Source organism: Strongylocentrotus purpuratus, unplaced genomic scaffold, assembly GCF_000002235.5.
Source record: "Strongylocentrotus purpuratus isolate Spur 01 unplaced genomic scaffold, Spur_5.0 spur5_scaffold_21, whole genome shotgun sequence".
Classification (NCBI taxonomy): domain Eukaryota; kingdom Metazoa; phylum Echinodermata; class Echinoidea; order Camarodonta; family Strongylocentrotidae; genus Strongylocentrotus; species Strongylocentrotus purpuratus.
In genome coordinates this window covers 6,811,228-6,826,741 of record NW_022145607.1, presented here as the reverse complement: position 1 = coordinate 6,826,741, position 15,514 = coordinate 6,811,228, and the positions used below count along the sequence as shown (strand labels likewise).

Sequence of the window (15,514 nt, the reverse complement as noted above, 5' to 3'; positions counted from 1 at the left end):
TTGCTTTCATTCTAGGCTCCAACTACATGACAAAAACATGTTACTCTGAGGTTGCTAATCTCAATGCATATTACTTTCCGCATGAGGACGAGCTACTCTGTGAACCACAACATCCAGGGATAGCGGAAGAGGGGCAGATCTTGATGATTCGATGCCAGGTTCTAAATGGAAACCCTGAAGTTCATCTCACTTTGAAATTGGAGGGTGATAGCAATGCAACACTGGTGGCTAGTCATGTCAATGGTACTGCCAAGGTGCTAACGCAAAATCTGGAGATGGTGCACACCCTACATAACCAGTCAATAGTTTGTGAAGTCACAAGTCTTGAAGCGTTTCCTGACCGTAAGCTGTCGGTTCACATTGACCCTTTTATCATATATCACAAACCTCATCTCACTCTAAGTCCGCCAGGTTTAACAATTCGACCTGGTGAACCTAACCAACAGCTGACTTGCAACGGTAAAGCATTTCCTGCAATCACCAACATCACATGGACATGTCTACCGTCAAACATAATACAAGGATGTGACTTGGTACAAAATCAAAACCGTATCCTGAACGTTACTGTGTCTCGTAATAACACTTGTTTCTTACATGACGAAGACTGTTCTGTTACCGTTGCATGTTTTGCCACAAACCCTCTTGGAACGTCCAGGGTGGAAACAAAGGTGCAGATTCTTCCATACTTCATTCCTGAAGAAGGAGACGTAGAATCAAATCTACAAATGGGGTTAACACTAGTTAATGCTAGTTTAGTGGGATCGGGTGAATGGGATGCTGATTTTATGTGCACCATCAACAGTACCTTGAGCCTTGCAGAAGGATCAACAGTCAAATGGCTGTTCAACAACATAAGTATCCCTGCACATGAGGATATTGTTGCAAAAACAAGCTACGAGAGGAAATATACTGTGAACATTAAAAGCCTCAAAGTAAGCAACATTGGGAAGAGGATTGCTTGCATTTTGATATCAAGAGAAGGCCAAGTGCTTATGGAAGTGAACCAGAGCATATCTGATCTTATTATAAATGCTCATGATATACTAGCTGAAGACATATTGATAAACAGAAGAAGCACTACAGAGTCTCATACACTCTTTACTCGTATGATTGAAGTGACCAAGAGTATTAATAATCAAAATCATATTTCAAGCAACAAAGAAGGATCTGATTCAAAGGTTTTGGAAGAAGGTTCAGGAAACAAACATGTTATTGTGATAGCCACAGCAGCGGCAGTAGGAGGCTTATTACTGGCTGGGTGCATTTTTGCTGTAATAACAATGGTCCTGTACAGACATTTTCGTCATGTGAGTTCCGCAATGTGCTCACAGGACCAGAAAATTAAAAAAGAAACTATTCAATTGGAGGAAAAACATCAAACAAAGAGCAAGGCATTGTCAGCTAGGGAAGAGGAACATGTTTACCAAGATCTAACTGAAATAAGTCATGAGCCTAAGGCAAAACAAACAATGACGTACCGAGACTCAGTAAGCTCATATTCATGCGCATCCTATGAATCAAACAATATTTATTATTGTAGCTTGTCTGGGAATTCTCATAATTCGACTGCAAGTTCAAATGATTATTCTTATGGATCATATAAGTCTGATAAATCTGATATATCAGTCACAAATCAAGAAATTGTCACAGAATCAATGGCTGATGATAATTATGGAAATCAGAGTATAATTGAGAAACAAATAAGAAAGCCAACTTCATCTCGAATTAACAGATCAAAATGGGGAAATGTCACTTTTAATGAAGCACCACCTCTCCCTCTAAAGAAAACCCCTGATAATTAGGTCCTCTGAGGAAACAGGTATTTTGGTGAACAATCTTTAAATATTTTGTATGTCTGGGGTTTCATGCTTATATAATTAATTGAAGTTTTAAACATTTCTCTTTGAAACTGTTATGGAGGTATACATCATGCATATTTCAACACCAAAATAGTTCAATACAAAATCATTTCCATTTTATGCTCTTAATTGTAGACGATGAGAATGTCTCAAGATATTATTGGTCGGATGATTCTATAACTTCTAACAATATACAACAATGTATATATTCACTTTTGTAGACTGATCCGATTTCATACTCAGTTCCTAATAACAGTGAATGGTACATATACTTGTAGACAAAATTTGAAGATTGAACTAACTACCCACAAAGTATTCATACATGCCTGAAAAACAGGGAAAAGTTACAACAATTTGTTTATCCATGACTGTGTATCATAATTCATTGAATTATTAAAATCATTTGAAATAATACATAAATGATAATGAATCACCACTACATCATAATCATTCATGTATTTTTCAAAAGAAGATCTCTTCTGAATTGATTAAAAATGCAATAAACACTTAAGAGTTTACAAGGAAAGGGGGAAGGGGTATATGTCGCTCAAAGTTCTATGCTACCTGTTAGGCCGGTATCTATTCACTTTCTGTATGATTTCAATGCAAAAGCAATTGCACTCTCCAATGTATGTTATGTATGCGACAGATACATGTACGCTATGCAGTAAACGTAAGTCAGTGATCTGTAAGTAAAATAAAAAGAAACATCATTTTTGTGTACGTCCTGTTTTTTTAGGTTAATGCACTCTGTATATCTTGTAAAGGCACTTTATAAATGATATGTATTATTATCATTATGTGACTTACACAACTGAAACATTGGTATGTTGTACTTGCATGCACTAGCTGTCTATATGCGATCTGAGAAATAAATGTTAGAACTGAAGTTGTACAAATTTTGACTCATTTTATATGTTCAAAAGATCAATAAAACATTACAGACAGAAGGCATTTTCCAGACTCAGCAGTGGTAAAAAAAAAAGACTTTTGACTATCTTACTCTATATCCCGAGAGTCAGAGGAGAGAAAGAGAGAATGATAGAGAGAGGGTAGCGAAAGAGGGGGGGGGGAGAGAAAGTAAGAGTGAGGGGGAGGGGGAATGTGAGAGAGCGAGAGGGGGGGGTAGAGATAGAGAAAGAGGGAGAGAAAGAGAGAGAGAAAAAGAGAATAAGAGAGAAAGAGTGAGAGAGAGAGAGAGAGAGAGAGAAAGAGAGAGAGAGAGAGAGAGAAAAAAAGAGAATAAGAGAAAAAGAGGGGGAAGAGAGAGGGAAATTGAGGGAGAGAGAGGGGAGAGAAGAGAGAGAAAAGAGGGAGGGCGAGAAAGAGACTCAGAAGAGAAAATTCAATATGAATAAACACACCAATGTAAAATGAAATGTGCATCCTAAACTGCAACATTCTTTTATGATTGTTTGAGAATTTATAAATTTATAATTTTCTTTGATTCCTGTGAAAACATATTCAGTATTTAAATGTATGGGAAAAATACGTTTTGACCAAACTACAAAGAACCTCAACAAATTGTTGGAACATTCAGGCTAAATGCATGCCCAAAGTGACAATAAGAACAGTCAGGTACAAAGCTAGGTCATTAAAGTAATAATTGATAAGATGAGTCCAAACTGGGGAATTCCAAGGTATTTGTTTGTAATGATTTCAAGACCATTATTTATAAATAGTTAACAGGCACCAGGATCCAATGTTCAGTGAACATTGGTGTAAACAAATATATGGAGAGTCAAGCACATAATATATATCTCAAACCCCATAAAGTATACACATGAATAGAACAACTACCTGTGCCTGTCAAAAAGCTTGCAAAGGAGAGGGACTGTCACAACTGAAGTTTGTATGAAACACTGAAAATTGTTATTTTCACAGTTGCAGTGGATAAGACTAACAATTTTCTACTTGGATCATCTCATTTTCAATGCATGTTCGAATTATTTATGGCTCTTCAGTGAACTTTGATCAAAACTTGTCAACTCTCATGTTTCAACCCCACACAAATCTGGGTCGCACCCCTGGGAAAATATGTTTGGAGATTTTCCAAAGCAAATAAAAGAGGCTACACCCCCAACATCATTTGAATGTTTGTTGGAGAATGTTTTGTAACAACAATCCACTGTTCAGGAAGCCATTTTGTAGTCGGAACTTGATTACTGGCATAATTATACTCTGATTAATCTGCTTAGGTGAGTACAAATGTGTTATTTAACAAAATGAATAGATAATTGAACATTTACATGCAGGACCATGTTAGAGCTAACAAATGCAAATTTCTACCCCAATGTGAGAGGTACATACTAATGCTGTGGTACAATATGCACGTATCGTTTGTTGTATACATTGGAAGAACTAGAGCAAAATTATAGCCAAGGACAAATTAATGTTACCAAACTGGCTACTGCTGTAAGAGTTGACATTGTTTTTTTGACATGATTTTTAACACAAATCTGTCTTTCAATCACATGGAATTATGGAAGTTCAATTGAATATTTATTTTGAATTCTTTTGAAATCTTCAGGAAGAGCTGAGAGACTTGAAGACTAAAGGCAGAGGCAGATACAGAAGCGGGCAAGAAAAAGATAGTTTCTGGCTTTCTGCGCCAATCTACTAGTACCACCATTCTGTACTCCAGGCAACATGTCATTTTATTTGTGGAAAATGAAATCTCATGAGCGACTTGAACTTCTTGCAGAGTGGCAACTGGTTAGTATATTGAAATACTTACAACTTGCATTAAAAGCAAAACATTTCTACATGATGTGAAGATTTCATTCAACAAACTTTTAATATTTAAAGAACTTTCAAGATTTTCAGAAAAGTTCAACTTTTATGTCATCCTAATGTTATCCAAGCCAAAAATTAAACAGATCAATAATGAGGATTTACTTCTAACTTCTCTGCTTTAGCTCATATTAATTACTTAGAAGTCAATTAAATTTGTTACCCCTCTCACTTTTGCATCACTCTACGATGTATTCTAACTTTAAAAGTGTGACACTCAAATACTTGAAAAAGATGAAATTTCATTATCTTTAAGCAGTTACATACAAATATATTTTTCTTTAGACTGAAAGCATGAGGCCATTTGATCATGTCCCATATATTATCAAGTATTTTTTTATGGTATTATTGATACAAATTGACAATCATTTCACTTGATATTTCAGACCTGGCCTGGATTGAAAATCAAGGCAATTGTCAGATATCATAAACTCTTAGAAGAAGTCAGTTACATATTGTAGAAACAGTTTGCCCAATATTCAAAGCAGGGCTGACTTCAGGTGTATGGTTATAAAGTGACATCTTTCTTCAAAATGCAGTATAGTTTGTGGAGAACCATCATTCATATTTTGTAAAATTGTATATACTTTCAGCATAATATCTATATTTCTTTTCCTTATATTTTCAGAAAAATCCAAAATGCTGTATTTTATAGGCATACTACTCAACTTGATTGCCGTCCTAAATCTAACATTAGGAAGCGACACATGCCAACAGGTGAAGCACTGCAAAATTGTTCATGTTGACAAAAACGTTGAGTATATCTTTGATTTCTTGGTGGATCAAAACTCACAAAACTGCACATTCGCCCTAAAATTTAACGGCCAGATCTTCAATTTCAATGGCACGTACCGTTATACAGAACAATTCTCAGAAGTCAAGGTCTCTAGAACTGATATCACAACAAAAACTATTTTTGACCATTTGATTGTGAACCTGGAAATCAGATCAGTACATGTTGATGATGCTGGAAGATACAAGGCTGAATTCCAATGTAGCAACTCTACTTCAACTACTTCACAATCTTACATTCTACGAGTATACTATCCTCCCGAAGCAGCTTCCTGCCGATGGTACAATCCTGGAGAACTGAATTTAACAGCGCATGCAAACTATGGACATTTACCAGCATTGAAGTGCTCAGCAACAAACGGTTATCCCGAAAGTAACATTATATGCTACTCAAGGCATCAAGGCGCAACTATTGCACACAATCCCCGATTCATTACTGGAGATGATGTAAAAACATTCATATTCTGGCTATCAAGAAGATCACTCCGATGCTGTTCTGTTAGCGAGCTGTACCGCAAAAGCTATCACTGGTGCAAAGACTTTGTTTCACCTGATCCTGATCGTCAGCATTCAACATCACAAACTGTGCTTTTAACTCATACCCTGTCAGAGAGAGAAGCAACAGTTTCTACAGAGAAGCCGGAAAGGATCACAGAAGTACTACCAAAGTTACATATTACATCAGCAGTGCAACAGATCTATGTTGCTACCAGAATTTTCCTCTCGATTGAAATCATATTTGCCATGTTGGTTTTTTGCATGTTGATGGTTAGATGTGAAGACTTTAGCTAAAGGTTTGCATTATATTACTGATGATAAAGAGGGGAATATTCGTAACGGCCTAGTTAATGAAAGAAGTATTGGAAGAAGAATAAATCATTGTAAGTTTAGTGAGTTTTTTATATGCATATCAATATGCATATTCTTCACTTCATCCTTATTGCACTTTCAACATTCTGCCCTGTATGTATGTCTTTCCAGTTTACTTTTACAGAGGGAGAACTAGCAGAATTAAGATATCCATATAGTCTTGAGGAACCTCTTAACATCCAACTGAGAATAGGGGGAAATGCACCATTCTTTCAAAATGGAAGAAAAGTGGTTGATATGCTCACAGCAAGCCAATACAAGCGGTTCAAAATAAAAATATCTGCAGTACAATCCAACAGTCGAATCGTTCATTTACAAATTCAAAACATTTCTCGTGCAGATGCTGGTGAATACATTTGTGAAGTTGTAAGGGATGGAAGCATTGTCGAGCATATAACTCAAAAGTTTTCAGTATATATCGAGTACCCGCCTGGCAGAGCATCTTGTACCATGAGTACTGTCAAAAAGGTGCACTTTGGCATAAATGAAATTTGGGAAATGATGAATTGCACAGCAATTACAGGTACAGAACCTGGATACATTAAATGTTTTCAAAACGACGAGCAATTGCCACCATGGACGATCCCCATTTCAAACCAAACTCACACTCTGCAGAAAATTTGGGTCAGGAGAACTCTACCATTGGTATGTTGTTCCTCAACTTACAGATTACCAAAAATACAGTGTGAGTGTAATGATTATGCATGGAGCCCTGACAATACGACAACAGCAAATTCATGCTCTCATAGCTCAACTTCATCTTTCTATAAGAAATTATCCACACATGAGCCTTACATAAAAGGGGACAATAGAGTCACACGAGAAGCCAATACTGGCACATACATGTACAAAAGTACTGACACTGGAAATGACAAGCAGACTTTAGTTGTAAAACTTGAAGGTGAAAGCAAAAGCATGATGTTGTCTATTAGTTTGATTATCATTGCAAGTGTATTCTTACTTGCAAATACTATTTTCATGTTGTACTGCTTCCAGAGAGTAGAAAGTCGTTTGGCAAGTGATTTGAAAGACATCAAGAAATCAGTGGAGGAAATGAAGAAGTGCTCAAAAGTTGAATAGAGTGTACACAAGACACAGTAAAGCCTGTTCAGATACATACCGGTAGTTAATGTTTGTGATTGGACAAAAGAATATTCATTCATTGAAGAGAAAAGGGAATTAAAGGGGAAAAAAAGAGTTACATTTGGTATCGTAATGTTGTATATGTATCAGCATTAATTAAGAATATACATGTGTGAGGTACTGGGAATTAACCTGACTTAAACAACACTTTTGCTTTTGTTACCCCTATCCACATACAAGAATACTCATTATTCTCCCATTTGTCAATTACATTGTTTATTTGTATGTGAGTTTTTCTGTATATACCTTCTGTATAAATTGATCACTTGTATTTTGCATGTGTTTTCTTTTTACTGCCAGATATAAAATTAGATAAGTGATATGAATAATAGATAATGAACCTTACACCATTCATTCATATGTTATTGTTGAGTTCTCTTCAGAAATAGTTCTTCTCCCAAGTTATAATGTTGTAAAATTAATGGATCCAAAGATTAGAAAAGGAATCAACAATTCCTTGTTTGCCAATAATGGGGCAAACCTCTTCTGAAAACTGCATGCCTGAGTAAAATGTATATATTGACATGCTAATATAGAACCTTTCTCTTTGGAGGGTCTGAGTACATGCTCGCTATGTGAAGTCTTCATTGAGCAGTTTCAATTTAACTCATTAGATTATTCCGAGTTTATGTTTTGTTCAAACATAGAAAGAATGCATCATAAAAACATACATTGTGGTTTTAATTTTCTTCATATATTATTACTGTACTTCTAACAACATGCATGTATATATATTTTGTACAGAACCTGTATATGATAGTAGGTATGCACATGAAGCTGCTCGTACTGACAGTGCTTAACTGTATGAGCTACTGTATATATTTGTAGGCTGGAGTAGTTTATCCTACCATGTACTTAATTGTTCAATCTGTTTCATCTAAAGGCTGATGAAATACTGAAAAAAACTTATAAAGTATGAAGATAGGTGCTTATATACTTTATAATTATCTATTTGCAAACAAGGCAAAGTCGCTCTATCAGATACAAAATTTAATACAAAGGGTTCATAACTATAACACACACTGTTGTGTAGGTTTGGGTCATTTATAACTTGCCAGTGTAACTTGTATTCTATTGTTTCTACATACTATCATGATAAGTCTCATATTTCTCTTGAACTTGTGTGATTTTAAACTAAATTGTATTCAAATGGAAAATGTTCATCTTTAGCGGGTATAAAACTTTTTGTGATATTATATTCAGCTTTTATATTTCTTATATTTCATGTTATTATATTCTTTCTCAAACAGTAATCCTTTCATTTTCCTTCAATGAAAGCTTTATGAGAAAGAGTACATATATGTTCAATGTATTATCTATCTTAACCATGAGGTACAATTATGTTTTCCATGTTAGAAATAAACATTCAGTAATAAAGTCATTTACTCTTGAAAAATATTTCATATATTGTTGTTCGGTTTATAGTTCAGTTTATTTTTGTTTTGGTTTGATGTGTTTTCTTTAATTTGTACAAAGATCACATGACAACTACTCTAAAAAAAAAATGTAAACTACAGCAATTTCAATAGCCTTTTGCGTCACCTATTCCAATGGGCCAACATGACATAGGTATTACATAATCTGAACATGATTTCTATACTACATATAATATGGTATTTAAACTGCCATTAAGTTTATTTGTTTAAACAGCTGGGATCGTGTTAAAGGGAACTGTGGTACCATTTGAGGATATGTAGTGGGATTTTTTAGTATAGAAAATATTCATAACTGTGTTTTCCAATTATGCCATTGATGGGTTAATATCCTAAAGTTATTAGGTAAAAGTTCATCCCTGATAGAAATCGAAACTAATAAATCAATTTAAAATGATTTCCAATGACATCCCCAAATAACAAAATACAATAAAGACTACCCACTTGAGCAAAAGAGTATAGAATAACAACCAAAACTTGGTTATAGTGCCATTAAAACAACTGCCAATTGCAATCGAAACAGCTGTAAAGCAAAATTTAACATCTACTGAAAAATTGTTTCGGATGACATCCCCAAATTGCAACAAAAATGAAAGCCTACCCACTTGAGCAATAGAGTATCTTTTTGTGGTCAAAACTACACAGAAACAAGAGCATAACAACAACAATTTGGTTAAAGTGCCATTAAACAATTGCCAACTGCAATCGAAACTACCATAAGGCTAAATTTGACTGACTGAAAGAGAGGCTGCTATCACAAAAAAAAAATATAGAAAGAAGATTTACAGTCACAAACTGCTTCCAGTCGAATTGGAATACTTGCATTTGCTACATGGTGTCAATTTTGGGAGTGTCAAAGATCAAATGTATTAGGATGGATGTCAAAATGCTCTGGCTGATGTTATTACTGGTTTTATGTGCTCAGATCAATGGATTTTGCAATGATTCTGAATCAGTCTTTGTGGCACATCCAGCAGATCTAACGGTAAAGGAAGGAGAAAATGCCATGTTCACATGCACATTGTCAGAGTCTAATCCTGAAACAGATACTATCACCTGGTTGAGCAGTCCTCCACAGCCATATAATGCCATGGCCATCAATTTTGATCGTAGGACAAAGCATTTAACATCAAGAATTGGATTTGCAAATGTGAACAAACACAGCAATAGCACCCATACCTGTTTTGCTAGTATTGTCAAATCACAGAACCAGTATACAACTTGCATCTCAAAGGAAGCCAAACTTAATGTGATGTACTTTCCAAAAAAAGAGAAACTATTCTGTAGTCTGAGTACTGTACCAGACCTGCAAGAAACCATCTTAATGAGATGTGAAGTTCCTCAAGGCAATCCTGCTGTGAACATGGGCTGGTATCTTGATGGGACAAGTATCTTTCAATCAAGCACTTACTTTCTTGATAACAACACACAAGTTTTGTTACAAAATCTCCAGGTTGATCCGTCTTTCCACAATAAGACTATAACATGTTTGGTGACTAGCGAGAGGCACTTTCCCGGTGAACAGATCAAATGCACCATAGGTCCTTTAATGGTGTTGGATAAAGCAGGATTTTATGACGACACCAGGGAAAGAAATCTTCAAACTTTAGATGCAGTCATCCAGAACACCACTAATATTGGAGAAAGAATACAAGAGCTAAATACTGATTTACCATCACAGACAGAACTTGGTGAATATAATGACGCTACTACTAACAAAAACACAAGATACATGGAGAGCCATGCCCGTGCAAGAGGTTTGGATAAAACGACGTACATGTATATTGCAGCTATATGTATCCTAGGATTTATTGCAGTTGTAATAAGCTTTTCAGCTGCAAAAATACTGATTTCCAAAGCAAATTGTCAGAAAGATACAGTAATTACTAAATCTGGCAAGGTCTCTAAATTAGCAGATCCGGAAGAGATTGATGAATGCAATAAAAGAGAAATGACAGAGCCTATCTATGAAGAAGCACCCATTCTGTTCTCTCTGCCTAGTAATAAGCAACAAGAAACAAAGAATGAAGTATCACATTATGACTGTGATATCTTCAAAACAGACTCTCCTTCTGACACATGTACCTGTTCAAGTTGTGCATCACCCAGTTTACCTTCCTCTGAAAGCATTGATGGTGATTCCTCTCAGTACGCAAGCGTGCAATCTCTTGGCGACATCAAGGATGATGGCATCAGCTATCTCTATGACAACCAAGGAATAATTCAGATGCATGAACTTCGCAAGTCATACGCAAAATCCAGCTTTAAAATGGAACAAAATTTTCCTCTTCCTCCGCCATTACCACGGAAAGACAGTAAATAATGAGGAACAGCTACAGAGAGTGTGGAATCAATACATGATTCTTTGATTCTTTATACAGTGTACATAAATAATGTTTTGTTACTCAGTCTCCACAATAATAAATGTGGGACATATAATTATCAAATATCTTGAACTTTCCCAAATATGTACTGCAGGTAAGAAATATCTGTGTTTAACTTTAAATAACCTGGCTTGCAGAAGAATGCACTGTAAAACACCTATTATACAAGTTTCTGTAGAAACTTCCTTTTGCAAAAACAATTTCTCTGTGTTCCATCAAATAGTTTAAGACCTAGATGTAAACATGATTAAGAGGCTTGATGTTATCAACACTTCAGTTCCTTTGCAAATTATTCAAATGTTCTTGAATATTTCACAAACATCATTTATTATCTGGTTTGAACTTTATCGCACCCTCATCACACAAATGCATGTAGTGTTTTCTATCCAAGTACCATCTACAAAAACCATCTGCTGGAATTGAAAATACATTATTCAACATGTTTCTTTAATTTTACTGAAATTTATGGTGCATCCTGTTGTCAACTCTGGAAGGTTATTAAAACCATCCAATGCTGTTAAATTGTGGAAGACAATGGAAACAAAGAAGTGCCCCTATCCATTCATTTATCAATGTTATCTGAATTTGAATGGAGCTGCAAATCACCCTTAACTTGTAATCTGCACATCTCATTTTAACAAGTTTCCATACTTGCAGTTAGTTAATTACAGGGAGGCAGTCTACCTCCTTCAAGAAGGGAAAATTGTCCTTCAATACTGTTTTTTTTTAAAGGTTATATTTTATAGCATTTGGGATATGTCTTAGTGTTGTTTGGATTTTGGGCTACAAATCTAGTTAATCTACCCAATACAGGACTACGACACAACTAAGGAAATGGATTTCTGCAAGTTTTTCATATGCAACTTACAAGTTTTAATCTACTTGTTGTTTTCTTATGCCAACCATGGATTGTCCATGGAATGCAGTGATAACCATCAGAACATATTTGTTACAAATCCTACTGATACTACTGTAAAAGAAGGAGAAAACGCAACTTTTACCTGTGCTGTTGCAAACGTCAAGGACTCTGACCGGATAATCTGGCTTGTTAATCCCTCGCAGTACCACAGCGTCATTCGTAACTCATTCGATGAGTCTACCGATCAGATGGTTTCTAAGATAACAGTCTACAATGTCGGTAGGATACCCCAGAACAATCAATGTGTGCTATACATTGTAAATCCAGATTTCTCCATAAGCTCATGCTATTCCCGTATTGCAACTTTAGTCCCCCAGTACTTTTCAATGGCTGATGAGATCAAATGTGGTTCATATGCTACCAATCCACTACAGAATGGAGACCAGATCCAAACCTGGTGTGCTATTTCAACAGGGAATCCTAGCCTAGAGCTACAGTGGATGACAGAGGAGCAGAATGCTTTGAATCAATCTCACCACCAGGAGACTGGGAGTTGACCTTAACCCAGGAGATCAAGGTCACCCCTGCTCTTCACAAGAAACCCATCACATGTACAGCAACAAGTCCAGAAGCATTTCCAAACCGGCTACTCTCTTGCAACGTAGGTCCATTTGTTGTCTACCACAAACCACAAGTCTCTGTAACTCCGACAGAAGTTACACTCTATGTGGTACAGAACAATTACGTCAAGCTCACTTGCCAAGCAGAAGCTTATCCACCAATTACACACTTCTCATGGTCTTGTTTTCCACCTCACACCATGGCAGGTTGTCAGTCTAGCAGCAGATCCATCAATATCACTGTGTCCACAAGGGTGACAGCTGCTTCAGAAAATGAAACAAATACCCTTGCTATCTGCACTGCAGGAAACATGTTGGGAAACAGTTCATTTTCAACACGTATTACCATTATCAACACTGAAGTCACACAGGATTATATAGATGAGTATCACACGATAAAGGTGCAGAATGGAAGCAGTCTTAGAGGGAACCCTGCAACCTTACAGACTGAAAGGTTGGTAACATCTAAAGCAACACCAAATGTCACTGAAGCAGATGAGACCCAACACATGCTTACCTCAGATTCTTTGCAAACTTCCCCCAAGAGACCACCAGCTCCGTCATCTACAAAAGATGTGAACATAGAGCATGATGACATCAAAGTGAAAGTCAATGGTGGTGACTTCTTGCCTAAACCTAGACAACCACACAATGTCTACATTATATCTACATCATCTGTGGTTGCTGGTATCCTATTGTCAGCAGGTCTCTTTGCAGTCATATCCATAGTTCTCTATCGACACTTCAAAGATATCAATACTCAAATTGCTACTCACGTCCAGTACCAAAATGACCCAAGCAACAACACTTCAAACGATCATCGTCCCGAGTTAAATTTGAGCTGTGCAGATAAGGATGCAGAGTCTACCCACATCTATGAAGACACTGGGTTTCTTAAACATTCAGCAGGACAGTATGCTGTGCCACAGACATTGTACAACACCAGCACTTCAAAGGAATCTTCGGACAGTTCTGATTGTTCTAGTACAAGCAGTTCATATAAATCTTCTGGCTCTCTTGAAAGCGTTCAGGAAGACGTCTCCTACAGTTCAGCAAGCTTCAACAATGAACATGATAGGAATGAATCGGAAGGCCTTTATGGGAACACAGTTGTTATCCAAATGCAAGCAAGGAGATCAAATAAAATACCCCTTTCACACCCAAAAGGTTTCCATCAGAACTGTCACACTTTCCCAGAGCCACCACCTTTTCCTATTAAAAAATGAAATGGAAAGACAAAATCCATCTTCAGTTTCATGTTCCAATTCTTAAATCTAACACTTATATGCATGTAAGATTATGAGTGCTATAATCATCACAAAAGTAGTAAAGGCATGTTAATGCTGAATTATACAGAATTATGGTAATGGTTTACAGGCTGTGGAGGTTGGTACTTAGTTTTCCATAAATCAGTGGACACAATATTCCCACTCAAGCCCAAACTAAAGTTAGAACACTGGTAGAAGAATAACGGCAAAAGACTATCAATAGATTTGCAATTTTGGCACACGAGAATTTTAATGACATACAAATTCTTTCTGAAGATAGCATATTACAAGGAACTTGCAAGATACTTTGTTATCTGTACAGTGTACATATGTTTTACAATAATTTATACATGCATAACCTTATTTTAAGTTCTTCCAATCCCCCCCTCTTTTTTCTGTTAAAGTCATTGTATAGTTGACATCATCACGATCTCCATCTCCCTCCTCTCTCTCTTTCTCTCTTCACACCCTATAGGGTATACCCATCTTGAACCCCTTAAGATAGTATGCATTGTACAGTTCACATGAGAATATAGAAGAGACATAGTGGAGTTTTGATGTAAATACTTTGTATGAGCTTCCTCCCATGTAATTGTAAATGTAGGTATAAATCTGTTATACTATTGTGTAATGCTTTTTATATTCTCCACAAAGGTCTTGTTATCTACAATGTATAATGAATATGAATATCAAAATAATGTAATCATATAATATAACAACATCAAAAATGTGAACACATGAGGTTTTGAAGGTACCAAATCCGCTTGGAATCAAATTCTTAAGGTGCACTTGTAAAAAGAAACAAAATCACATTGAAAAATCTGCATTATCAGCAAAAGAGTGGGAGTAAGAGAGAACATACACACATGTATTAAGAGAACTATTAATTTCATGTGGAAGCAAACAGATACTTTTAAAGACCTGGAGCTTTGAAAATAAACAAATATTGCATGAACACATTTCCTTTACAAATGATTGTGTTTGTGTGTTTTCTATGTCTCTCCTCCCCTGCCACTCCCCATGACAGTCATTACATTTGATTTTCAAGTTCAGAGAATTGACACTTCCGAAAATATGATTGTTAAAATGTTGGTTAACCCATTGAAAAGCAGTGCAAGGTTCACCTCAGACTTGTGGAAGTTCTGGTTCAGTAGCTTGTTGTCACAGTCGGCAGAGGTTGGTCAGAGTAGTTTAGTTTTGTTTCTCTTATATCTGTACATGTTCCCCTCTTATTTTTGTTCATTGTTTATATCTGCATGTAGATACGTCGGTTTTGATAACATGTTTCCCTCTTATTCTTGTTTCTTGCTTATATCTACATGTACAAATGTTATATGGACCTCTGCACTTGCAGCTGAGTCTGGAATAAAGTCTTGAATTGAATATACATGTATACAGGATTTGTATTCCTTTTTTTTCCTTCCCCTATTCATTCATCTCAACATTATACACTACACATCTTTTGAATTAATCACTGTACTTTTCTTTATAAC

The 15,514-nt window shown here is 36.1% G+C and overlaps 1 protein-coding gene across 1 annotated transcript; it reads left to right on the top strand.

The window, feature by feature from the left end:
• The first annotated feature begins 3,980 nt into the window (after nt 1-3,980).
• Nucleotides 3,981-6,298, top strand: LOC105439787. Its single transcript, XM_011669177.2, has 3 exons — nt 3,981-4,057; nt 4,390-4,574; nt 5,281-6,298. The coding sequence occupies exon 3, from the start codon at nt 5,292-5,294 to the stop codon at nt 6,234-6,236; it is 945 nt and encodes a 314-aa protein (XP_011667479.2). The 5' UTR covers nt 3,981-4,057; nt 4,390-4,574; nt 5,281-5,291; the 3' UTR covers nt 6,237-6,298.
• The last annotated feature ends 9,216 nt before the right edge of the window (nt 6,299-15,514 follow it).